Raw genomic sequence first — 25,991 nt, forward strand, 5'->3', positions numbered from 1 at the left:
AAACCCCACATAAATATTGCTAGTTACATTGAGGAAAAAAGAGCCCCTAGGGGCATAAAGATTACCTGAGTACATATAACTATCGCCATTCCTTCCTACATATTCTTAAACAAAACCTTGATTACATAATATGCCCCCATCCTAACCCAAAGGTCAGGATTTTGAAGAAACTTTATTCACACTACCCGAGGAGGCTTTCATATAAATATTACAGATTATGCGTTTGCTATTCCTGAAAATGGGTTTTTTTCTATGTAAACTTTGATCCTCATGTTCTATCCGACGCTACAAGAAGGAGTCACCGCTTTGTTGTTCAAGAGAAAAAGGTTTTTAAATATATTCCCTATTCCTATGCACAATCCTTATATGGTCTCGACCATCTTCTCAGAGTCATGATGTGAAAACACTTGAATCTAGAATCCCTGAAAATTCTTCTATACTAATATGACTGATCATATCTTGGTGCTGTTCATAAAAAAGCATTTTTGAGATATTTCCGTAATATTCCTCTGTAAAATCTTCATCCCCCGTTGTAGCGCCACCGTACGCCAAGGGGTCATGATTTGAATAATCTTGAATTTACATTACCGGGGATGTGTCTTGATAATAACGAATAATATAGCTTTGCTTTTTGAGAAAAAAATATTTTAAAAGAAATATCATATATATCCCTTTCAAAACACTTTGATCCTTTGTAGTGATGGTTGTTCATTGGGAGACCATTTTAACCCTTTTCATTTAGTACCATGCACAGTTGTATACAAGTTCTTTTTTAAATATAGAACAACTGACAGTGTAATATTTCACTTTAATTTTATTCCGATATTTACAATGTCAAAAATATATATAAAAAGGTATCCTTTGTATTACGATGAAAACAATAACTAGATGGCATTAATATTTCTTTGGAATCAGAATTTAGCTAAAATCAAATTGGAATATTTTCCAGTTAATCACAGGGAAGGCAATGGGCATTGATGCTCAATTTTAATTATGACTCCATGTTTATTTGTATATATTATATGTAAATATTTTTTTTTACAGTTTTACTGTACAACGCCATTGAATACGTTTATGTAAAAATAGGCGTTTAATCAAATAAATCAGTGTCAGTTTCAATGATTTAAAAGATTAATAGATCATACTGATATATATATATATATATATATATATATATATATATATATATATATATATATATATATATATATATATATATAAAGATAAACTGGAAATCTGTTTGAGGAGCAGCCGCAAGTTTCAGCTAATAATTTTACAAAAAAATTCTGCTGATTTAACATTCGTTATCTAAAATTAAAATTTTGAATAGCTTTTTGCCTCAGGATCATATTTTTGATATCAAAATTATCAAAATATGCAAATTGCATTAACTTAGTAACTTTCCATCAATCAAGATCATTATATACATCAATTCAGATAAGGCTTTACTTTAAAGTTTATTTATATCATGTTAAAAAATTCCGATGTTCATCATCATTTCATAATGTTGATATTTAGCTTAAAATTTACCATTATCTATTTTGTACAAATATTAGAACAATTTTTGGCATTCTTATTTTCCATTTTAACATATTAGGAGGAAATAACCGATTACATTAGATAGTTTATAAAGTGTCTACTGCAATATGTTGGAATACTATATGATGTTTGTATAAACAATTAAAAAAAGAAATAAACGTAAGCGGTGTCCTTATCACATATTGACATATATTCCTTCTGTTGAAATAGACTGGGACACCAACTGATAACATCGTCTGTACTCTTCCTGCAAAAAATATATTAAAATAAGAACTGCTGCAAGCATTCTTTAGATATATACTTGATAAACAATATATGCAATCTAATTCTTGAGATACTTAAAAAATAAAGTTTAAAATATCTGATTTTTCTTTACATACCAGCTTTGTGATAACTTCCGGTCTTCTAACCTTTAACTGCCGGGCTATGGTAAATATGTCAAGCTCTCCATCCGTACTGATCTGTTGAAGGGCGTTATGTAAAACACAGAAAATACCAGCTGGCCCTGCTCCGTCCCTAAAGTGTGCAATGAACCTTGTATCTATTCCGTAGCAACTGTGCTTTACCGTTCCATTTTAATAAATAAATAAATACTTAAATATTTTTTTTTTTTAAGAGTACCTTATCACAACAGCATAGCCTGTTCTATATCTGCTATTAAGTATCAAATTTATTGATATATGCATTTAATCCCAATGGTGATACTTGCTTGCTTATGACAACAGAAGTAAAGGACGATTGTTTCGCCTTTCCTAGTACGAGTTCTGCGGCTTTGAGCACAGCATCATTATCATCAGCATGTATTTGGAAAACCTCTATTTCTTTCTTCGCCTTCTATTTATATTTAAAAAAGCCCTTACTATATATGCTGATACACCGTAAATGGAGGTAATAATTTCCTAGCTAATTTCCACTTTATAAACAATTTTAAGAAAAGTGCAGATTGAAGGTGCAATAAATTATATGTAGAAATTTCAAATCATTCTCTTTATATATGTGCAATTCCAGACAAATTTGCTAATAGATAATCTTACATCGCTTGAAATTGCTAGATGGTCCTGTGATACACCACCGATATTGCTACTGGCGGCGCCAACTCTAAGGGTGTAAGGAACACAAGCCTTAGACAATCCTCTCTTCGGAAGCCAATCACATGCCTGAAAGTAGCATATACGAGGGGTGATCAAAAAGTTCGCGAACTATCTCTATATTTACAAAACCACTATTCAGATCAGAATGAAATTTGGCACACAAATAGTCATAAACATGTTCTATAAATAGCCGGTGTTACTTTTTTTCCACCATGTTTGTGACGTCAAAATGTGAAAATGACGTCAATATGTAGGTGACCTGTACCAAAAAATGGCTGACTCAGTCGTACTCGAGCAACGAAAGGCTGTAAAGTCGTTTAATTTGGAAATTCCTTTGCAGTAGCATATAATAATTTGTACAAGGTTTATTAAGACTAGAGACTTGCCAGAAGTTCAATCATTAATTGGATTGATTGTTTTAGTGAAGGATGGGAGATGGTTAAAAATGATGTTTGTTCTGGTGCCCAGTGAAAGTAAGCTGGGGAGGAGATGTGTCATTAGTTGAGCAATTTGTTATGAAAGATCGCCAAGTTACAGTTAGAAATATCGTTGAATATTTTAAGAATATTATTACGATTAAATCACGAAAGTACCGTTTACTTTAGACTTTAAACATATCAGATATGATAAAAAGAATGTATCCGTATCTTATCCACGATGGAAAAAGACAAAAAAGTCGGTCACCATTCTCATTCTGGGTAAAGATATCCTTATCAACCCATCCTTTTGCCGAGATTTGGATATTTATGACAAATGAACAATTCTTGTTTTAAAAAATAAGTTGCATGGTAAGAAATATAAGACTCGGAAAAATCTTTTAGCTTCTGTGAACAGAATGCTAAGGAGCATGTCACGTGACAGCCTGGATCACGTGATTCGTGCATGGACAGAACGGTGGCAGACGTGCATTAAAATCGAAGATGAATACTTTAAAAAATAATAAACACTGAAATCTAATTTTATTTCTTTTATGGAAGTTATTCAATTAGTTCGCGAACTTTTTGATCACCCCTCGAACAGTGGCTGCAACGTTATTGTTGACAACTTACACGAACGATCACGTTACACGAACGATTCCGCACGATAAACACACGATTAAACTTGTTACACATAGGATTCTTCACGCACAAGATTATATACGTTACACGATCTTTCACGATTGCTAACGCAAAATAGTAAAAAAAAATATTTAGGAGTGGATATTTTCAAAACGATATAACGCATGATAAGTTATTTTAGATTACAAAGAATTATTGATGCAATTTATTGACTTTGGAAAACTGAAAAAAAATATTTAGAAATGGATAATTTTGAAAAGAAATAAGATTTAATAGTTATTTTAGATTACAAATAATTATAAAATTCGTCGACATAGAAAAACTGAATTGTTTTTATCTTTTCGATATGTAAGATGTAATTTATGATCGATTGCTGAATGTTTTATCAAAAGATATACGTGGACCTTGAGTTTCAATTCTATTACGATTTTATGACAGCAGTAAAGGGGGGGGGTATATTAAAAAAATGGTATAAAAATGAATTCAAGCTATCAAACTATATCCATCTTGCCATTTGTGAATAAAAAGAATCAGCAATTATTTTACGATTCATTCACTTGCAGAAATTATAACAATAAAGTAAGTATCAGGGATAAACACTGAAAAAATTAACTCCGAAAATCATGTCGTGTACATTCGCCGACTAAATATTTATGTAAGCATTGGGATTTGTATATTTTTGATAAAGATATACATTTTTTTATGAATTGATATAAAGAATTTCTTGACAACAATTAGCAGTAAAAATAATTAACATCAGAGAAAAAAAAATCGTTAAACGACTTTATTCGTTTAATCATTAAAATTTTTGCTATTTTAGAGAATAGAATATTGAACGACTTATTATATTGCTTAGTTACTTCCGATAATTAGTTCGTTCGATTAATCGTTAATAGACGTCCTCATCCACTGTGGCAGTCAAGTGTTCATTCACCTGGTGCTTCAAAGAAGGTCATTGTTAAGGTCCAAATCGCAACAAACACCTACCGTTTACAAGACAATATTAGTAAATTCAACCAGCATGAAGTAAATAAAGAGTGCCTGTTGTGTAGGAAGAGCACAGAGGATAGATTACACTTTTTATTAAAATGTCCTATTTTAGATACTGCTAGGCAGCCATATGTGACCAAACTAGGATGCTACCGGCTGGAGGAAATTGGTATACAAAAATCAAACTCATACATAACAGATGATAAAAGACTGCTACAAATCATTATTGACCCCTCCTACTTCACGTTTTCAGAGATTGCTCCCAGGAACAATAAAATACAGGGATTTATAGAGAACCTGACCCGCAACATGGTATTTGCTCTACAATGTCATAGAGCAAAAATTATTAAAAACTGTCCACAGTCTACAACCAGTAGATCTTAAAAAATCTTTTTTTAGTCCTGTTCTTTCTTCTTTAGGTAGGAGTATGTAAATACATATATTGTTAAAATAAATTTTTATATGGAAAGCTAAGTTATTGTACAGTGTGTAAAGCCTTTTTTAAACCAAATTTCAGTTCCCCCAGCACTTAAATTTTATTTTTATTGCACAACATCAGAATAGGTTTTACTAACTGTTTTTTATCACTCTACTCTCTTAAATTTTGATTTTATGTCTTTTTATGATATCACCTTCTCGGGTGCTCCTTATACACAGGAGGGAATTCCTATACTGAACTGAACTGAACTGAACGTGCTTCATTTCGAAGAAAAACAGACAGGCAAAATGCTTGTTTAAGAAATTACAAGATAAAATCTAACAAATCGAAATTTGCACGTGTCTTACCGCACGATCACGCACGAATAAAACCGCAAACGATTGAACCTGATACACGCACGATCTCTCACGTTACACGACCGATCACGCACGTTTCAGGAACGATTCTACACGATTGGTTTGTCAACAATAACGTTGCAGCCATTGTACCATAATATCACCTTGTGTTCCAAAGCAAACATGAAAACAGCATATATTGAAGGTTTAAATCTATTAAGAAAAAATGAACTGTTTAAGTGTATGATAAAATTAAGATTAAACTTAAGAAATTAAGATAACATCAATGTTATACCTCATCTTTGGCATTAAGCACCACCAATGCGTGAACTTCATGGTCAAAACACAATCTCCACAAATCAACCTCAGTGTTTGAAAGAGGTTTTTGGGTTATTATGAATCCAGACGGATTTATATAAGACTGAAATGTGAAGCAACAAAATTAAGCCAGATTATCTTTTAAATTTTGATATGCGCACTTTTCTTCATACCAATACTGTATGGTGTTCATTTAATACTTACTGGTACCATCACCGCATTGATATAATCATTCCTTCCTTTCACATATGTTGTAAGGTACGGCCGATACTTTGAAACTAAAGGTAAAAATATGTTTCCTTTCATGTGTATGAAAACCAAAAGGAAAAAATTAATTGCTTTACTTTTCTATTAAAAAAAAGTCATACGAAAAAGTATCAAGACATGATAGAGATTGTTTTCGGTTGTCCTACCAGGTAGTATGTCTTCATTATAGTTCTTATTGATATTTTCAGCCTTCCTGGCGTCTTTGTCATTTACACAGTTGTAGCTTGATTTCAATGTTTGCAAAAGCTAGAAAAAGGGAAAAATCATAAAACAAGTTCACACTCAAATTTTGATACTTATTACTTTTTACAATGATAATATTTTACCTTAAACTCTCTGTAAACTGTGCTTTGATTAAAGGGTGTGTTGTCATTCAGCAATGCTTCCGTTTTTGTCGGAAATTCGTCTTTTGACAGAAGAGAGTTACCCTGGAATCCACAGGTTAGTGCTTCATGCAGGAAAACATACTGTTCCTGAAAGGATAAGATGAACTTTTAAAGGGACATTTCAGAAACACTCTTGTTTTTTCCACATGAGCATCCTCTACATCACGCGGTGCAGAAACAGTCACATCAATTGGGCCTGAGTTTTTGTTCTGTTTACGATTTGTTCTCTTTACTGAATATTTGAGTTATTTTCATTTCTTTTCTTTCCTTAATAATTTTATGTTTAGAAAATTCATATTGGAGCAAAATTTACGGCAAAAGAAGAATAAAATGTTTTTTTTTTTTTTTTGTTTTTTTTTTTTTTTTTTTTTTTGTTTTTTGTTTTTTTTGTTTGTTTGTTTGTTTTTTTTTTTGTTCTCATGTTGAGTGTTTGCAACTAATATTATAAACAAATCAATACTTTCATTCCCTTTGTGATACAGAGTGCATATGAAAATTTGAATGATTTTATAAATAAATGTGTAAACAATGGCGGTTAGTTTGTTTGGACAAAGTAAAGGAATTCTCTACTGTTATGATTGATAGATACCTTTACGTCCAGTATTTAATATAGACAATAGCTTACCGGTGTTTGAACCATTGTCATTCTATTCTCTCTCATTTGTTTGACAAACTCGAAAACGTTGATCAGTCCAGTGTCTCTTCCCTGTCTCAGGAGTGAATCAAGTCCAATAAATGTTCCTGTACGACCCACGCCAGCGCTGAAATTAAGGAAATGTACAGGTATGTTAGGGCAATATAAAAGTAAGGATTGACACATGCTGTCTTAATGATAAACAAATTCGTATTGTATGCATAAAGACTGATTATAAATCAGATGAATTATATTTTCGTAAAATACACATAGTTTTTGTTCAATTGAAGCTTTGGATTTTAAAAATTCATCTTCTTTTTACAAAGCAAGAAACATAATTTTGACTTTTGATTTGCTATTTATACTCTAAATTTTAAATAAAAATACAAATGCTTGAAACCGAGCCGATCCTTTTCGTAGCTTCATTCCTAAACTGGACATAATTTACTTATATTTTGTTTTAAATTTTAGAGATAAAGAATTTGTTTTAAGGTACTTTTTGCGGAAGGCAAAATTGCAAAAGTAAATTATTGATGACACTCAAAAAGTTTACCTTAATAAATCCAAAATCAAAAACAAGAAAGTTAGTTTTTTTTAAAAACATCTAGATGAAGTTTGATTCATTGACGAATATTGATCCTTGCATCTTTCTTTCTCCTGTCTTTCTTGAATTATCGACACCGTTTACATATACTTTTCACCATCAAAATATTATTTCATTTAGACAACTTACATTAACTAACATACAGTACAGATTGCAAAGGGTTGCATTGAGACAAATTCTCTATGATGTCGATAAATGTTTCTTTCAAACTAATTTCTCAACTTGAAATGCACTAAAGCTTTTCAGTGAATCTGATATTCAATTTTTTTTTCTATGAACTTCTGTCTGAGACTCCTGACATATTGAAATGAAGCTTATTTAATGACTACGCAAAAGGAGACAATGAGCTCTTATAATAACATATACTTAAAAAACATTCTCATACTCAAACTAAACAAAAAATACTATGTATTTTTTTTTACTTAAATCAAGTAAAGTATTCACTTATTTTGCTTGATAATAACTAACTAGGATTGAATATTACTAAGAATCACTATGTAATTAATGATTTTACTTAAAATTACTTAATGCAAATACTAAAACTACTAAAAGTGTTTTAGAATATTCAAGAAATACATTTAAGTAATTCTAAGTAAATTTTAAGTAAAAGAATTTGTAACTTTTACTCAAAATTACTTAAAACAGAAATTAGATTAAAAATCAGCACATCTAATAATCCTGCACAAACATGTATAAATTTTCATCCAGTTTTTATTCATAGCATCTATAGGACATACTAAATATGTACATAATATAATACATATGATCCTATGACATGTTCAGAGTTAAAAAAAAGGTAAATGAAAACTAGCACAGCCTTTTTAAAAACAATGTATGCATAAATTTATGCATAAACTCCCAGATTCTGCTGGCCCATCACTTTCATCAAAAGCAATCTGACATTCTTTTGGTATGAATTTCTGTCCACTGGGAAAAATCCAGGAAATAATATACATTTCATTAGTGCGAACAATATCTGTTCCAAAAAGGCATTAATTTTTTGTTTTGTTTCTAAACTTAAATTATAAGCATTGTTTAATAATTAACTTATTTAAGAAATAAATAACAAGTTTAAAAACTTCTCTGGGAAATGAAGTGGGTCGGTCACGTGATCAAATCCTGTAAAGGCCGAAGGCCTTCTCAGAAGATCTGATCACGTACCGACCCACTTCATTTCCCAGTGAAGTTTTTAAACTTGTTATTTATTACTTATATATACATTTGAGACGGACAATCGGATATAATCAAATATAAATATTGCACTAACTGTTCGCCGTAGATTTTGACAAATGACGCAAGGTGTAAAACGGCTTGAAAAGCGGTTACGCTTCAAATTCCTCTGGCAAATGATTGTGTATTGAAGGGAATATTCTGTGAAAGGCTACTTGTGATCAATTATAGTGAGCATATTGGTGTCTGGGAATTTTTGTAATCATAAGAACCCATATTCGATGTTTTAAAAAACACAAGAAACACGTCCGATGTTTGATAATAAAAAGTTGGAGGAATTTCGGTCGGAAAGGGATGGACGGACCAGTTAACTTGAAATCAAGTATAAAATTTGATCAGAAACATAAAATCTACGATTTCATTAAGGCATATTTATTATGATGTTGACACAGAGACACTGGCGACAGCTTACATTGTTAAGACAACGATCTCGGTGATGGAGGTTTGCCTACCGAACTTCTGAAGTGCAGTGTTTGTCAGCTGTTTGTGGCGTGATTGCATTACATTGATATTTTCCAACAGATTTTCAAATTTATTGTGAGTAAAGTTTAATGAAAAAAAAAACTATAGCATTCAGAGGTCTACAAGAAAAATAAGGGTAAACGTTGAGACTATGCAGCTCAAACATGGAACTTGAAACACGTAGTTTCCTATTCTGTATGTAAAATCGGTCGAAAACTGTATTAAAATAATGGTTTACATTGTAAATAAAATGATTATTATTTTACTTGCGTATTGTGTACATTTTTATACATGAAAAACATGCTATATTGCTAAATAGAGCAAATCTTTTTTTATGTAGATATTACTGCGCTGTGTGATTAGGTCACGTAATGACCTATGACCTTCGAAAAACTTCATACAGGTATGAAGATATTTGCTCTCTGTATGTTTATATAATAGAGAGATACCACAAATGTATATATTGTCAATTAAAAAAAGGTTACCATAGTGCAAGTGAATGTAATATTGAATTTTTTACACAATTCAGAAGATTTAGTATATTTCAATGCACAGTTGCTTGCATAACAGCACACTAATTATGTTATTGCATGATAATAATCAATTTATGACTCACCAATGTTGTTAGCGTCAATAACATGCATATATATTGTTATCATATCAGTTCAGTGTTGAAGCGGATATTTTATGTAGGTGAATGTCCATAAATTATCAATAATAAATTAGCTTTATTTTCTTCTCAAGAGAGAGGAGTGATAAAAAATTCTTGGGGAGGAGATGCATACTGTGATATTCAGTATTTAAAAAAAGAAGAAACAAAACTGCCACTTATTGCCCACATTGTCAAGGTGAAAAATATTATTTCATCCATCATACTTTAAAGTGTTTTGCATATTTATTTTGAGCATATTTTTGTTGCAGAGATATAAGGTGTTCAAGGAAATAGTGGCCAAACACAGAACCTCAAATATACCCTGGACAGTGCTCCAAAAATTTGGAGGAGAAGAAGTCATTAGCTTAATGATTCGGTGCAATGAAGTTTGCAGGATATGAAAACCACACGCTGCAGTCCTTGCTTCGATGGGCATGTATTACGTGGCACAGCTTTCATACCCCTTACAGTGCAATTTAGCATTGCTTTACGTCGAAGGTGAAGTTTTGAAAGACAAAGGGCATGAAGATCTTCCTTTCATGAGAAAGGCTACAGAAGCGTTCGAGAAATCTCTGACCGATGAGCCTGTTATATTTGAATGACAGTAAATGGCAGTGATTATGATCCAGAGTTTGACAGAGGTGTAGGGGTTATAGACTATTTATTTGTTATGCTGTAAACAACTTAGAAAAAGTGTTGACGTTTTGCCAATCACGCTTATTATCAAAGGGTTAATAGCCATTCTCTGTAAGCATTTAAACTCTTAAATAGGGAGTGTGGCACGCTATGTCTTAGATTTTTATGAAACTTGGCACACATTCCTATATTGATGTATGAAACTAAAATTCATAATAAAATGGTTGCTATGATCAATGGTTACCATGGTAACCAACATATATTTTTCATGGCCTAAAAAATGCTAAATTTTGATGAAAAATGACCATTTTTGACAAATTAAAAGTCTTTAATACAACAAGATATTTACATGACTTCATCTTTTTTGCCAAAATACATCATTTTTGTAGTCCTTTAGATAATTTCTAGTATTTGAGTAACTTTACCTAATAAAAAAGATATCGCCCGTATTTAGACAGGATTTCTCGGGGGAGAAATTGTATATTTTAGGCTCTTCTGAAAAGCCTGGTATGAAATTTTGCGGACATTTGGGAAAAAATAAATACATTGGTTTGAAAGTCCATATATAGTTCTAATATAAACTGCAGAGAAACACTTGGTATTCATATTTCGTTTTAATGTTACTATGGTTACAAACTTGAGCTTTTTTTTTAAAGAATTCCAGACAAGGGCAATAGGTATCTACAATCAGTTTCCATATAAATACCTGAGTATTTTAAAATGGATTAAAACCAAATTTAGATATGTGGTACACAATAGCAAAAACAAAGAGAAAAATCAATTTTCATGACAAAAGGTCAAGGTCAAGGTCAAAATAGCTCGATTAAGATGGAAACTAAAGGAAACTAAGCACATTTTTTTCTGTGTCCTAACTAATACTTTTGTTTTAAACAGCATGAATAAACAAAATTACAGTTCTGGTGGACAATAACTACATGTGGCATCACATGAATTGGTAAATACGGAGAGAAGGTCAAAGTTCAAGGTCACAATGGTATGTAAAAATTGCCTTTTTGTCTCCCGCTTTCACTGAAAGTGGGGGATATTGATTTGGGACTGTCTGACCGTCCATCAGTCTGTCTTTCTGTAACACTTTTGTTTCAGCCTTTGATCCTTTGCAATGAAATTTTGCATAAAAAATGTGTGGCCTAGGGAAGACTCCCATTGATTTTAAGGTCAAAGGTGAAGATTATGAATACATAAATTCAGTTTAAACACTTTATTTCTGTGCGATATCTCGAAAAGCCTTCAAGCTTTTGCATCGAAATTTTAAAGCACAACTTCCTATGAACTAAAAAAGACCCCTATTGATTTCGAGGTCAAAAGGTCAAAGGTAAATATAAAAAATTTATACATTCTGTTTGTGTGTAAAACTTTCATTTCCGAGTGATATCTCAAAAAGATTTTAACATCAATTCTCTGTAAGGACCAAAATTTTACTGTAGGGCTGTGGCACACACCATGAACGATTTTCATGAAACTTTTTCAGGTGATTAATGCCCATACACTATGACATAATCAACATTCAAAATTAAGGCTACTACCTTGGTTGCCATGGTAACGCGCTAATATAGATTTTGTCCCCATTTACTCTCAATTCAAGCATAAAAATGCTATATACTTGATTTCTTGTGGTTTAATCATCTTTATTATTTTGAGATAATTCATACATTATATGAATAGAACAAATGAAGCACTATATAACACAATAAAAAAAAATCTACAAGTCACCTGCAAATTCTTCAACTGATGGCTCAAAGATGACCAAATTCTTACATTTTGAAAATGGTCGTTTTTACCCTATATTTCAAGAAGTCTTTCAAGAAATGCAGGCAATTCAAGAAAAAATCACCTTAAATTTTAGAAACACCATAATAATATTAGTTAACTTTTATGAAAAGTGGAGTGGGGATTTTTTTCGTTTTCGATATTTTTAACTTCGAAAATTGGCATTTTGCCAAATAATATTTTGTTCAAAATGTTACTAGACACTGGTTGTTTTATAAAATTTCTTTTCCAAACATTTTTCTCACTAATAAATAAGACAAACGGAATGATTAGTAAATATTATTAAAGATAATAAATAGGATAAAACAAAATTAAATGAATTATTATTGTTTCTCTATGTTCCTTTACAAAGGGCAGATAACTCAAAATCTAAAGAAAATTAGCTATTCAACTTTTTACTGGAACTTATTTCAGTAGACAACATTTTCAAATACTAGGTAAAAAATGGAAAAAGATAACGGATTAAAACTCTAATGATACTTTTCAACCAAAAATAATAAATAAATAATAAATTATTACTTTTTCATGCATAGGTAGGTAGATACAGTGTATTAATTTAGCAGGTTTGAAATTTGATAAGCTAATGTTAATTTCCTCCTTTTAAATTTTGCTTGTTCCCAGATGCAAATCTTTAGATATCAATTTTATTTGGTTAAAGAAATTTAGAATTATTTAGACTGACCATAAATTAACACCCCATTAAAAATAATGCCATTAATGTATAGTCTTACAATCAGAAAACATACACATATTCATGTGAATATGTATAATTTTATCGTTACTTTAAAAAACAGTTTTTTTTTTCAAATTATTAATCAAGCAAGAATCTACATCTAAACATTATCCAAAATGTGTATTTAGAGATAAACAAAATGTAGAAAATAGCTGCTATATAGCAATTTTGTAGACAATAGAAACAGCTAAGCTTGATGTTTCCATGAGTTCTCTTTACATCAGAGGTTGACCATTATTTGGTGTTGTGTCTGACCAGTCAAGAAGAATTTTAAATGGGTTTGAAAAGTGATACTTGAGATAATCATCTTCATCTTTTCCCCTGGAAAAAAAAAAAAAAAAACATACATGTATACTTTAATCAAAAATCAATTGTTTAACATCTACTACATTTTTCATGTGATAACAAATACAAGTATATAAGCATATCTATTTTTATCAAAATGTATATAATACTAAGCTAGTAGTTAGTATTTACATCTTGAAATAAATTGCCTCAAAATTCCTGCATGTGTACTTAAAAATCCAGGCTTCATATCACAGGTGCTTTGGGACGGGACCCCCCCCCCCCTTCCCTATAAAAATTCATACTCTCGGATACTAAAAGAGAACTTTTAGTATCAGAGAGTATGAATTTTGATAAAAGGTTAGATTTAGATTATATTTTGGATTTTTGAATTGTAATACTTTGTGAATGTGTCATAGAAATATATTTTATTATAAAAAAGTCGGGGAGAACCCTTGGAGTATGGAACGCGGGGGAGGGGGTCCCATTCCCAAGCACTGTTCATCATATTTTATCGCCTTTAACGCAGACAACAATGCACCAATTAATGAATACCTTTAATAAATCATTAATAAATACAATACATGCCGCAGGCGTATGTAGCGCTAATTCATGATTACGCCAACCACTCCATACCCAGTGATTGCGCTAAATTTTGAATACGCCAATTTATGTACACATACAGTATTTTCAGTGTATTCAATTGCAAGGAAAAAGTACTGTAGATTCCTTATTTTATGAGAGTACTTAATATCGCGAAATGGCCCAAGGGCGTCAAATCGCGAGAAAAATAATTCGCGAATGGGTGATTTATCTAGAGATTTTACATATATTAAAGCGTCATGAAAATAAAAGCGAGTAATTTTATTTCGCGAGTGGTGCTTCTCGCGTAATTACGCGATAATCAATTCCTCGCGTATATTTAGGAATCTACAGTAACTGAAACAATTTACCATCACCTACTCCAAAAGCTGTCTCCATGCTCTAACAGAATTTTCTCCAAAAGAATATTGTCCAGGGAAGATACTGTCCAATGTTCAATTCTCACGGTCAATTGCAAGGTTTCTGTCTCCATTAGTTAATTTTGTAACTGCCTTCTGCTTCTGGTATATAGCCTTTGTGTTGAATAAAGATGATAAAAACACAAGAATAAAGGTTCTCTTTAATCAGTTATTTCCCAAGCATTTGCAACTATATCGATCATTACTGTATACTGGATATTTCTATTTGTAGTTAATTTACACATGTAGGCCTATGTAATTTTCTTGTATAAATCAAATGCATTAGGGACAATCATACAAGTCATCAACACTATTTCATATATATATATTGAATTAATTAAATTATAGTGTACTTACAGTTGCTCATATATCCTTCATCGTTGTACTATTTGAGTGCAACCTTTCATAAGTGATGCTCCTGTGTCACAGTCCTAAAATGTTAACAATATATACATAGAAGTATATAATCAACAACCAGTTTGTATTTCTTTTCATAATTATTACACCCCCAGAATCTGTCAAAATCATGACTTTTATAAAAGATTGATAATTCATGGAGGCAGCGGCATGAAAAAAAAAAATTAAAACTCAATATCCAGACAATTGTAATATTAAAAAAAAAAAATCACTTGCTTTTTACTGAAAATTATTTCTCTATATATCTTTTCATCTTTTTTTCTTTTCAAAGCACCAGTACATCTAAAATATGTTTAAAATATTTTTTTTTTTTTTCAAATTAAAGAAATTCATTCTTATTGTCAATCATGAATGCATACATTTACATTGGTATATTATATTTATATCTTATTAGTTTGTATTTATAGCTGCAGTTAAATATATTTTTTTCTTTTTACAGTGAATCGGAATTATATGACTTCTTTTTATGCTAAAAAAATTTGTATGTGTTTCCGTTAAGTTGACCATCTCTAATTTTTACCCAAGACCTACTACTTTTTTGGCCAAATTAGATTTTAAACTGTACCAATTGCGGATTTAGACCCCCCCCCCCTCTTTGTGTCCAAAATATACATCAGATTTAATAAATCAATTTTTGGGTGTGGCCTTGAGCCAGTACCCCGAGACCACACTGGTCCCCCCCCCCTTTTTCAAGATTCCTGGAACCGCCACTGTGTATAATGTTACCAATAATATATATATATATATTTATATAGCCTTGTGCATATTTTTCATTACATACAAACTTACATCTTCTACAATATTCTCCTCCTTTTGATAAACTTTGTAGTTATGATTTGCCAAAGTAAGTTGCTTTCTGAAGCAAGCAAAAATTCCTATAATGCAAATATATTAATAAGATATATATCTGGAATGTCCTGCTAACATGGTGATCTTTGAATATAGACCAATTAAGTCTATTATATAAAAAAAAATATTTAATTTAAAATTATATCAATTTATTTGAAAAAGCTTCTTACATGCAGTTTTTATACAAAATGAATATTTGAAAACATTCAAATTTATACCTGTGCCTAGGGGTTGTTCTAAACATCCCACTGACTGCCCTATCTTCTGCTTGTTGTTTTCCTCCAATTGCATCTTGCATTTTTCTCATGGGTTTTAGAGTACATGGAATCCCACATGATGGGAATGCAAGTCAGACCTCATAAAATTTGTTTCAATATTTTGCAAAGTGAATTTGACATGAAAAATTTATTATCATAATAAAGACCTGTACATCATTATCGAGTTGAATGCTGAGAAAGCAGTCTCTCCTTCATTTGATGAATTCCTTTGCCATTCACACCTGAATTCCATTTTTAAGAGTTGAAAAACACATTATTTTTCCGTTATTGTTTCATGTTTATTTTTCTGGCGTCTGTTTTTGCCACATGTTGTTATAAACTTCTTTAGACTTCAATACAGGAGAGTCAACAAAGGAAAATAACACCAGTTTAATTTTTTGTCTTCAGTGCAAAAGAGTCAGCAAAGGGAAATAACTCTAGGTTAATTTTTAGGAAAAGTTATAATTTGAGGGGATTGGAATATGACTTTTAACTGATTTCCCCACCTCAAATCTTTTTGCATCTTTTAGATCTAAGCTTGATCTTACTAAAAAGATCTTTTTTCTAAGTTTCAATTGCCTGCAAAATTTAATATCCATATCAAGAAATAGGCACCTTTGTATTCATTTTTATGACAAATTCATGTAAATTGATCTGTATCATATTAAAAACCTTGGGTTAAATTGAATAAAATTTAGATGTACAGAAACTTTGATTACTTAGCTATAAAATGAAACCCATGTTATGTTCATAACTTTCCTACATTAAGGAAGCACGGAATTATTTTACATGGTGATGACAATCAGGTCAGTTTTGCCATGGCAAAATATTTCAAAGTTGTTGCTATGGAAACCAAGGAGGTACTGTCCAAAATTTACCCCTCAATAGTCTTTATATAGGGCACTCTCTAATATTATAGTGATAAAATAAAATTCTATGATAGTGCGTGGCCAAGCATTTTTGGTCCTTACAGAGAATTGATGTTAAGCTTTTGCAATGAAATTTTATATCATAACTCCCTATGGTCCCGCCCGCTCCTCTTAAAGTGTCCCGTCCCCCCCCCCCCAACCACCACCACCCTCCAACCACTACCCCTCTAGATCCGTACATGCTCTTCTTTTTTCCTTAAGCAGGGGACATAGATTCCCTGAATTAGCTTGTTAGTATAGCATTTATACTTGGATATTGTGAAAAAGTATCCTGTTTTATACACAATTTATTTTTTCTGAAACTGCGTGGTAAATAAATTACATTCTCACCTTTAGCTTGATGCATAATGTGAAAATGCTATGAGAATGTTTTTTAAGGTCGTTTATTGATAAAAATGTAGCCAAGTCAAAATATTGAAAGCCTATACACTTACCATATTGAGTGACTTTCATGTAGAGAATTGTGCTACATGCATGTAAAAACACTCTTTTGTTGTTTTTATAGACTAAGTCCTTGTTCTAAAATGTACATTTTTGACTCTATTCAACAGCCCGCACTTTTCCAGTGACAGTCAAATTATGTTAATTTCCTGTGACTTTTTGTTCAGAGAAGTTGACAGAAAAAGCCTAAGTCCATTTTACTTTGCAATATTATTCTTAAAAACTTAAAAATTTAGAGACACTGATGATAAATACATGTATTTCAACCCAAATATGCATGGGTTTACACGTAATAGATCTGCTATTTCCCAAAATTTAATAAATGATTATCTGTTGTAAAAATCTGCTGGATCTGTTCGGATAATCTGTTTTTGTGCTTTCTTGAATTTATGTCAGTTGCTAAATTTGAGTTGGTTGGTAAGCTTGATGGAATCGTACACCTTATGGTGTGTAATGTAAACATAATTTCTAAAGATTAGTCCTTGAAAATGTTGAAAATAAATAATCTGTCCCTGCCTTCTTCCTACGGTTTTCATTTTTTTAAAAAAATGAATATAGTAAAGTAACCAATGACTAGGACTTATTTCGCCCCTTCCAGGAACCATGTAAAAGCACTTACCCACATCAATTGGTAAGAGGCATTTGTAAAAAAAAAAAAAAAAAAAAAAAAAAAAAAAAAAAAAAAAAAAAAAAAAAACATGGATACCTTGTAAAACGTTAAGAAGCGTTATTTATAAATATTAAAGGAAGTGGTTCATTCATAAGTGATTAACCCCTTCCCGCCCCCATAGAGGTATAGATTCATTTTTTGTTTAATTTTAGAGTTTTTTTCTTTTGGTAGAAGGGGGGGGGGTGTCAGAAATTTATTTATGTTTTCATTGTTAATAAAATACAGCTAGACTGAATAGATATTAATTTTACTGCTACAAGGTTCAATCTAAATGTATCTTAGTCTAGAGGTATGATAAACCGTTAACTTTAAATATGATTCAGACAATTTGTATTTCTATGCAAACCCACCAACCCCACCCCAATCCCCCAAAAAGTATAATTTTGACTGGTCGATAGGAATCTAACAAAACATTTTTATTATTGGCCTTAACAATCTTTTTTATTTTTTTTTACTGGGTAAAGACCTTTCCCTTAAAGAAAATTCTTGCTTCAGCAACATTATCAACTTACATTACATCATTCGATATAAACTTGATACACCTGTACTTTGTTGTTGCCAAGCCTATTTTTATCTGACTTTCAACTTCCAGTTTTGTACGATCATGTAAATGTAGCTAGACTTTAATTATTTAGGTAAAATCAAAAGCCTACTTTTCTAACATTATAATTCTTTTTTTTTCACATTCGTTAAAAAAAAAATACTGGCTTTCCTGGCTGTTATTCATTGTAATATATCACATACTCTGACTAAGACACTGTACCTCTTCTTACAACATTTCAATATAATTCTGATATCTTAGTTTATTTTTTTCCCCCAATTTTGAAACTCTTAAGACCTTGAGGCTTAGGCTTCAATATCATGAATGTGCACAGAGCTGATTTTTTGCACCATGTGATCTTGTACATTTCCCCATTGTTCACTCATAAAAATTACTCTTTTGTATCCAGGAAATAATGAAGGAGGTTAAAATTTGTATGCACATTAAATAAACAGAAAAAAAAAAACACTTGATTTTACTTGAAATCCAGGATATATCTTGACAATTTAAACAACTTCCAGTCAGTTTTGTCCAATGATTTTTTTTTTTTTATCCCTCACACTAAAGAGCTCACAATTATCAAAGGGAAACAATTCAATTTTAAAATGAATGTCTGCTATTTTTATCATAGATTTCTCATATTTATAGACTGAATACCAACAATGCTTTTAAATGACTTTTAAAATCAGATGTCATACTTTTTATTTCTGTGAGTAACATGAATTGAAGTAGCCGCATTTCATTGAATAACATTCCCAAAAATTGCATTTTTTTCCGAAAAAAAAATCAACTTTAGACACCGTTTCCATGGTAACTACTCAACATTTATATGATCCAACAATTTTTTTTGGGGTAGTTTATGAGGTGATAAATTCTAGCCAAATTTGAAAAAAATCTGTGACTATGCGTGCCTTAAAAGTTTTAGTGGTTACAGAGAATGGCTATTAAATAGAAGTGTAGGTGTTACAGACCATTAATTTGTTTGATATGCTGTAAACAATTTAGGAAAACCATTGAGGTTTGTCAATCATGTTTATATTATCCAAGGGTTTAACAAAAGTGTAGGGGTTATAAATTATCAATTTTTTGTAATACTGTAAACAACTTAGAAATAGTCTTGAATTTTTTTCTTAATCATGCTTATTATTCCTTGAAAATTTCATTCAAGCTTGAGAATGCATAAAAATATACATATAAGCAAATGTATAGATAAGGAGTAACCTTTGCAATATTTTTTTTATGCCAGATGCTTCATCTGCAAATATTTTAAAAAGTAAATCTGCTTCTGAATTGTAAAATTGTTTTTCTTGTGTGTGATTACATTATTAAGTATTCCCATTTACTGGTGGCTAAGCAGAGAATCTGAAATTTAAAGCAGCAGTTTTATGCAAATAATTATCTTAGTTATATACTTAAGTAATTGTATTACTTGTGATGATCACTGCTTTCTAATTTCAAAAGAATCTGTCAGTAATTTTTTACTTAAAATGAACATTTTATTTCTAGATTTTACGGGTTTTTAAGAAAACGAAATGCTTAATTATGGTTGAAATACTATGTAATTCAAAATACCTAAGTAATTATTTTATTTACTTATGTTAATTATCTTTTTACCCATTGCCATTTCTAAAACTAGTAGAAGGATATTACTTGTGATTACTTTAAATTATTACTCATTTCTTGAAATGATTGCTATAGTGACAAACATATTTACTTTAAAATTACTTGAACCAAGTAATTTGATTACTTATTTTGAGTGAAAGTAAGTAATCCTTTTTTAGTGCAGGGTTAAGTTTCGTTCGAAAATAAATAGATTTCTATTTTGTAAAAGTGACAAACCTGCAGTGCACTAGTAATGGAACATCTGTGTGTATTCTATTGGCTACAAATCTGTGGAACTGAACAAGTGCCACTTCCTCTGGTGTACCGTGGTCTGGCCAGGCGGTGTAGTGATACTGCGTAATGACTCTCCTACTGTAGGGCTTTTATAACATAAATAATAAATAAATAATAAATAACATAAATAATAAATAAAGAATAAATAACATAAAGAATAAATAACATAATAAATAACATAAATAATAAATAAATAACATAAATAATAAATAACATAAATAATAAATAACATAAATAATAAATAAAACAAATAATAAATAAATCATAAATAAATCATTAATAACATGAATAATGAATAAATAATAAATAACATAAATAATAAATAGCATAAATAATAAATAAATCATAAATAACATAAATAATGAATAAATAATAAATAATGTTACAGATTTTCCCCTTATCAAAACAACCCATAGATTGGATCACCCCAATTCATCCCCTTAATATTAAATCTACATGTCGTTATTTTATATGAAAACATCATAGGAATATCACCAACTATTGTATGTTATTAATGTACGCTTTATGTCTCATCTTATATGTATATTTTATGAAAATCGTCTGGTTGTATTGTACAAACCCGAATTTCCTCCATAGATCAGCCCTCTCGTAATAACAAAAGGCCATCTGGCTATGTTATTCCCCTGACATACCCAAAATCAGCTTGGCATCGTATCCAAAACAATTACAAAACGACAATTCATCCCTTTTCCCGCCTTTGTAATGTTAAAGCCTTTTACTTGGTGCAAAAGTTGTAACTATACAAACATCGCGCGAATACTAGCGGTACCGCTTGTTATTCGCGCGTGAAGTAATTCGCACCGTTGAACGAAAGGTATATAAAGGCGACGTTTTGAACGTCCTCTTCAGTTTGGGACGTTGGTCAGTCGTATTAACACCTTGACTGAACTGCTCCAATATTCCCAACTCATTTACACCCATAATTATGGGTAGGAATCTGCCACCCATATGTTTTCATTGGGTAAATTGATCCCTGGGTGACCCAACAACTGATTATTGTTACTTATACGTCCTGACCCATTACCCATAATTGTTTCTTGATTGTATTTATTAATCATAAATTATTGTTTTAATAAATTCCTTTTTAAAGTTAAACAAATCTCTTTAATTAATTAAGGTAAATCTCAGAAATAAGAGACCCACAGACAATATTTGTAACGTAACCCATCAAGCGGGTAAAAGAATATTCAAAAACAACAGCTATACCGGAAAACGTTACAACTGGTGTCAGAAGTGGAATTTCCATTTTCTTATTTCTGTTTACCAATTTTTTTTTATTATAAAAACAAAAGGATTGGTATATTTTTATACATTTTTATTGACCAAATATATTTTTGTTCCCAATATTTACTATGGAAACTGAAGAAAGTTTTGAAGTCACTTTCAAATCACACCCATCTTCACTCATTGCTGTGGAAGATCATGGGGATTATTTACCCGCTTCCAATCTCCAATCTTCCCCAATGGCATCAGTTTCAGCACCTCCTGAAAAGGATAATCAATTTGATATGTTAATGTCTATGATGCAAAATGTTAACCAACAGTTGTTGGGCATGAGACATGAATATCATGAATTGAGAGATCATGTTGATCATTTAGAAAGAAAATTTGAAAACCCAACCTATGACAGGGGAGAAAATCATCACACGCCCAAAGCCCAAGTATCCAAATCCATTCACCCTGTCAATTCTAATGATGATTTCCCTTCCAATATTCATTCAGACCCAATGTATGGGCAAAGGGAATATAACCCAAGCACAATGTCGGGTACCCATTATCCCCACTTACCCGAAATAAACAGGAACGAAAACAGAATGCCTTCTCCATTCATACCCAAAACCACTGTAACCATAAAACCCCAAACCTTTGATGGGTCAGAGGACTTTGACGAGTACCTCGCCCAATTTGAAATTTTAGTTGACTTACATGGATGGGATTATAAAACAAAATATCTGTACCTTGCCAGTAGCCTTACGGATAGTGCACGAGCTTTACTGAGTGAACTTAATGAAAATCAAAGGCGAGATTTTAACTCCCTTGTAGAAATCCTAAACAGAAGATATGGTTCCATTTAGAGATCGGAGATGTTCCGTGCCCAACTTAAAACCAAAACTAGGGGACCAAATGAGTCCTTACCTGAACTGGCCCAATCTATTAAGAAATTAACCCGCCAGGCCTACCCAACAGCTGACCCAACCATCATAAGCATTCTTGCCCTTGATCAATTTATTGATGCCCTGCCAGACCCAGAAATGCGACTACGGTTGAGGGAAGCTAAACCCAAAGACATTAATGAAGCAGAGATATTAGCCATTCGATTAGAAACTTATAGTTTGGCAGATGCCCAAAGAATCAAGTCTGTCAACTCAGTTCAGGAAACTGACCCCATTTCTTCATTGAAACAAGATAATCAAAACTAACGGGATGACCAACAATCCCTCACCCTAAAAATCAAAGCTCTTATAAGAAATGGTCCAATGCCTGCCTATGATTTTGCACAAACTCCCTATGTGCATTATTCAAATAATGACTCTTACCCTAACCCAGGTAGACCCAACTACCCAAACAACAGACCTAAAAATTATGGACCTAGACCCCAGGGTTGATCAAACCACAGAAATTCTAACAGTGGGAACCATTACCCCAAGAACACCAGACAAAGTCCTTTCCGACCTCAAAGACAGGGAAACTACCCAGCGTCGAATTCGGGGGTCGAAGTCGACAGGTTCAAGGGGCAGGCCCCAACACTCGCTATTAAATATGGCTCAACCTCTCCCACTAAAGCCCAGACCCAATGTTGAAAATGAAAATTTTAATGAAGTAAAACCTGAGAAAGAAATCTCTTGTAGTACAAATTTTAGTGGGAGATATAAAAGGGGGAAATGATGGAATTTATATAATTGGAAAAATTTGGAATAAAGAAACAAGTATACTAGTAGATACGGGCGCTAGTGTGACCATTGTCAGTACCCAATTCTTTGAAAATTTAGATTCTATGGAAAAGCTCCAAATAACCCCAGTTTCTATCAATCTTACATCTGCAAGTGGTAATGCAATCCCACTTAAGGGAGAATGCCCAATCAAAATATCTCTTGAAAATTTTCAAGTTACCCATAAAATACTTGTGGCTGATATACAAAACCCATGTATATTGGGATAAGATTTTATGACCCAGAATTCATGTGACCTTTATGTGAAAAAGATGAAACTAAAGGTACAAGGTATAGACATTCCCTGCTTTAGTAAATCTTGTATAGAAGATGTTTCTTGTAGCAAGATAAGTCTTGCCGAGGATACTCAAGTCCCTCCCCATTGTGAATATGTTGCCCCTGCAAAGGTAGATAACTCTTTATTTAAGGATGAGGTTAAAGTAATAAAACCCATTCAGAGTTTTGTTGAGAAATATGAATTGTTGATTCCCAAAACCCCTGTAACTGTAGACAGAGAAGTCACAGTTTGTCACATGAATTTGAAAGATGAAAGTATCAAACTTAATAAGAATACCCAAATTGCCACAGTCAACTGTGTTGACAAAGTACTAAATAAATGGGTAGACCCAGACAATACCCATACCCTTAATCCTCTTAGCCCAGAGCTCAACCCCCAATTTCCAGACCACTTGCAATGTATTGTTGAGAAAATTCCCAGAGAAAATACAATTGAATCAAAACAAGAGTTCCATTTGGATGAAAACTGCCATGAAGCTTTTGATAAACTCCAAAGAGCCATAACAAGTTCTCCAGCCCTGCCCTACCCTGACAATGTAAGATTGTTTACCATTGATACTGAAGCCTCCAATAGTGGGTTAGGCACCATACTCATTCAAGAACCAATAGGTGTAGAAAAATCATCTAAACCATACTCATCACCTAAGCGAGCCACCTTTAGTCCATACCTTGTCTTGAGGAAGCCTTCCAAGCCTTGTGATGTATTTCCGGACATGGATCCTGAACATTTCTTTCCCTATGATTCCGAATTCTTAAGGAACGGATGTGTACCTTTTTAGACATTTCAAAAGACATACATTATTCAACGTTGTGACCTGTATAACGAATGTGAATATTTGGATCTGAATGAAATCAGAAAATTTGTAGTGTGCCATATAGCTGTGACTGTTCCATTCCAGTGGATCCAGGATGTAAAGATGAACTGTGATAAAACAAATACACTGTTTTATAAACTATTTCGTTAAAAACTAGTGCATTGATAATTGTCGATTTGTTGTTCATGTTATTCTTATTACTCATGCCTATGATTGCTATACAAGTTATTAACCACATTGTTATAATTATTGATATGTATGTATCATTGTATGTTTTGTTGTGACCCATTATGAAATATTTATTGTAAACTTAACTCATTGACTATGTTTTCTTACATGGAGATATTCCCATGAAAACTGGTCATAAAAATGAGTTATGATATAAAGATCCAACATTGGGGACGAATGTTTTACATGAAGGGGGGCTGTGTTACAGATTTTCCCCTTATCAAAACAACCCATAGATTGGATCACCCCAATTCATACCCCAAATATTAAATCTACATGTCGTTATTTTACATGAAAACATCATAGGAATATCACCAACTATTGTATGTTATTAATGTACGCTTTATGTCTCATCTTATATGTATATTTTATGAAAATCGTCTGGTTGTATTGTACAAACCCGAATTTCCTCCATAGATCAGCCCTCTCGTAATAACAAAAGGCCATCTGGCTATGTTATTCGACTGACATACCCAAAATCAGCTTGGCATCGTCTCCAAAACAATTACAAAACGACAATTTATCCCTTTTCCCGCCTTTGTAATGTTAAAGCCTTTTACTTGGTGCAAAAGTTGTAACTATACAAACATCGCGCGAATACTAGCGGTACCGCTTGTTATTCGCGCGTGAAGTAATTCGCACCGTTGTACGAAAGGTATATAAAGGCGACGTTTTGAACGTCCTCTTCAGTTTGGGACGTTGGTCAGTCGTATTAACACCTTGACTGAACTGCTCCAATATTCCCAACTCATTTACACCCATAATTATGGGTAAGAATCTGCCACCCATATGTTTTCATTGGATAAATTGATCCCTGGGTGACCCAACAACTGATTATTGTTATTTATACGTCCTGACCCATTACCCATAATTGTTTCTTGATTGTATTTATTAATCATAAATTATTGTTTTAATAAATTCCTTTTTAAAGTTAAACAAATCTCTTTAATTAATGAAGGTAAATCTCAGAAATAAGAGACCCACAAACAATATTTGTAACGTAACCCATCAAGCGGGTAAAAAAATATTCAAAAACAACAGCTGTACCCCAAAACTTTACAATAACATAAATAATAAATAGCATAAATAATAAATAAATCATAAATAACATAAATAATAAATAAATCATAAATAACATAAATAATGAATAAATAATAAATAGCATAAATAATAAATAACATAAATAATAAATAACATAAATAATAAGTAACATAAATAATAAATAACATAAATAATAAATAAATAAATAAAT

At 31.8% G+C, this 25,991-nt stretch overlaps 1 protein-coding gene across 1 annotated transcript in view; it reads right to left on the reverse strand.

Moving 5' to 3' along the window:
* Nucleotides 1–1,631: 1,631 nt before the first annotated feature.
* Nucleotides 1,632–25,991, reverse strand: part of LOC133179756 (receptor-type tyrosine-protein phosphatase epsilon-like) — a 43,874-nt gene continuing 19,514 nt past the window's right edge. The window contains exons 14-23 of the mRNA XM_061314448.1: nucleotides 20,392–20,534; nucleotides 7,049–7,184; nucleotides 6,364–6,510; nucleotides 6,184–6,283; nucleotides 5,975–6,048; nucleotides 5,748–5,873; nucleotides 2,574–2,696; nucleotides 2,249–2,373; nucleotides 1,920–2,055; nucleotides 1,632–1,786 (exon numbers count right to left, since the gene is read on the reverse strand). Coding sequence (XP_061170432.1) covers nucleotides 1,715–1,786; nucleotides 1,920–2,055; nucleotides 2,249–2,373; nucleotides 2,574–2,696; nucleotides 5,748–5,873; nucleotides 5,975–6,048; nucleotides 6,184–6,283; nucleotides 6,364–6,510; nucleotides 7,049–7,184; nucleotides 20,392–20,534 — 1,182 coding nt within the window. The 3' untranslated portion in view covers nucleotides 1,632–1,714. The remainder of the gene's footprint in view (nucleotides 1,787–1,919; nucleotides 2,056–2,248; nucleotides 2,374–2,573; nucleotides 2,697–5,747; nucleotides 5,874–5,974; nucleotides 6,049–6,183; nucleotides 6,284–6,363; nucleotides 6,511–7,048; nucleotides 7,185–20,391; nucleotides 20,535–25,991) is intronic.

The sequence above is a fragment of the Saccostrea echinata genome, unplaced genomic scaffold (assembly GCF_033153115.1).
Source record: "Saccostrea echinata isolate AGI-Se365-2 ecotype Australia unplaced genomic scaffold, CSIRO_AGI_Sech_v1 ptg000005l, whole genome shotgun sequence".
Taxonomy (NCBI): domain Eukaryota; kingdom Metazoa; phylum Mollusca; class Bivalvia; order Ostreida; family Ostreidae; genus Saccostrea; species Saccostrea echinata.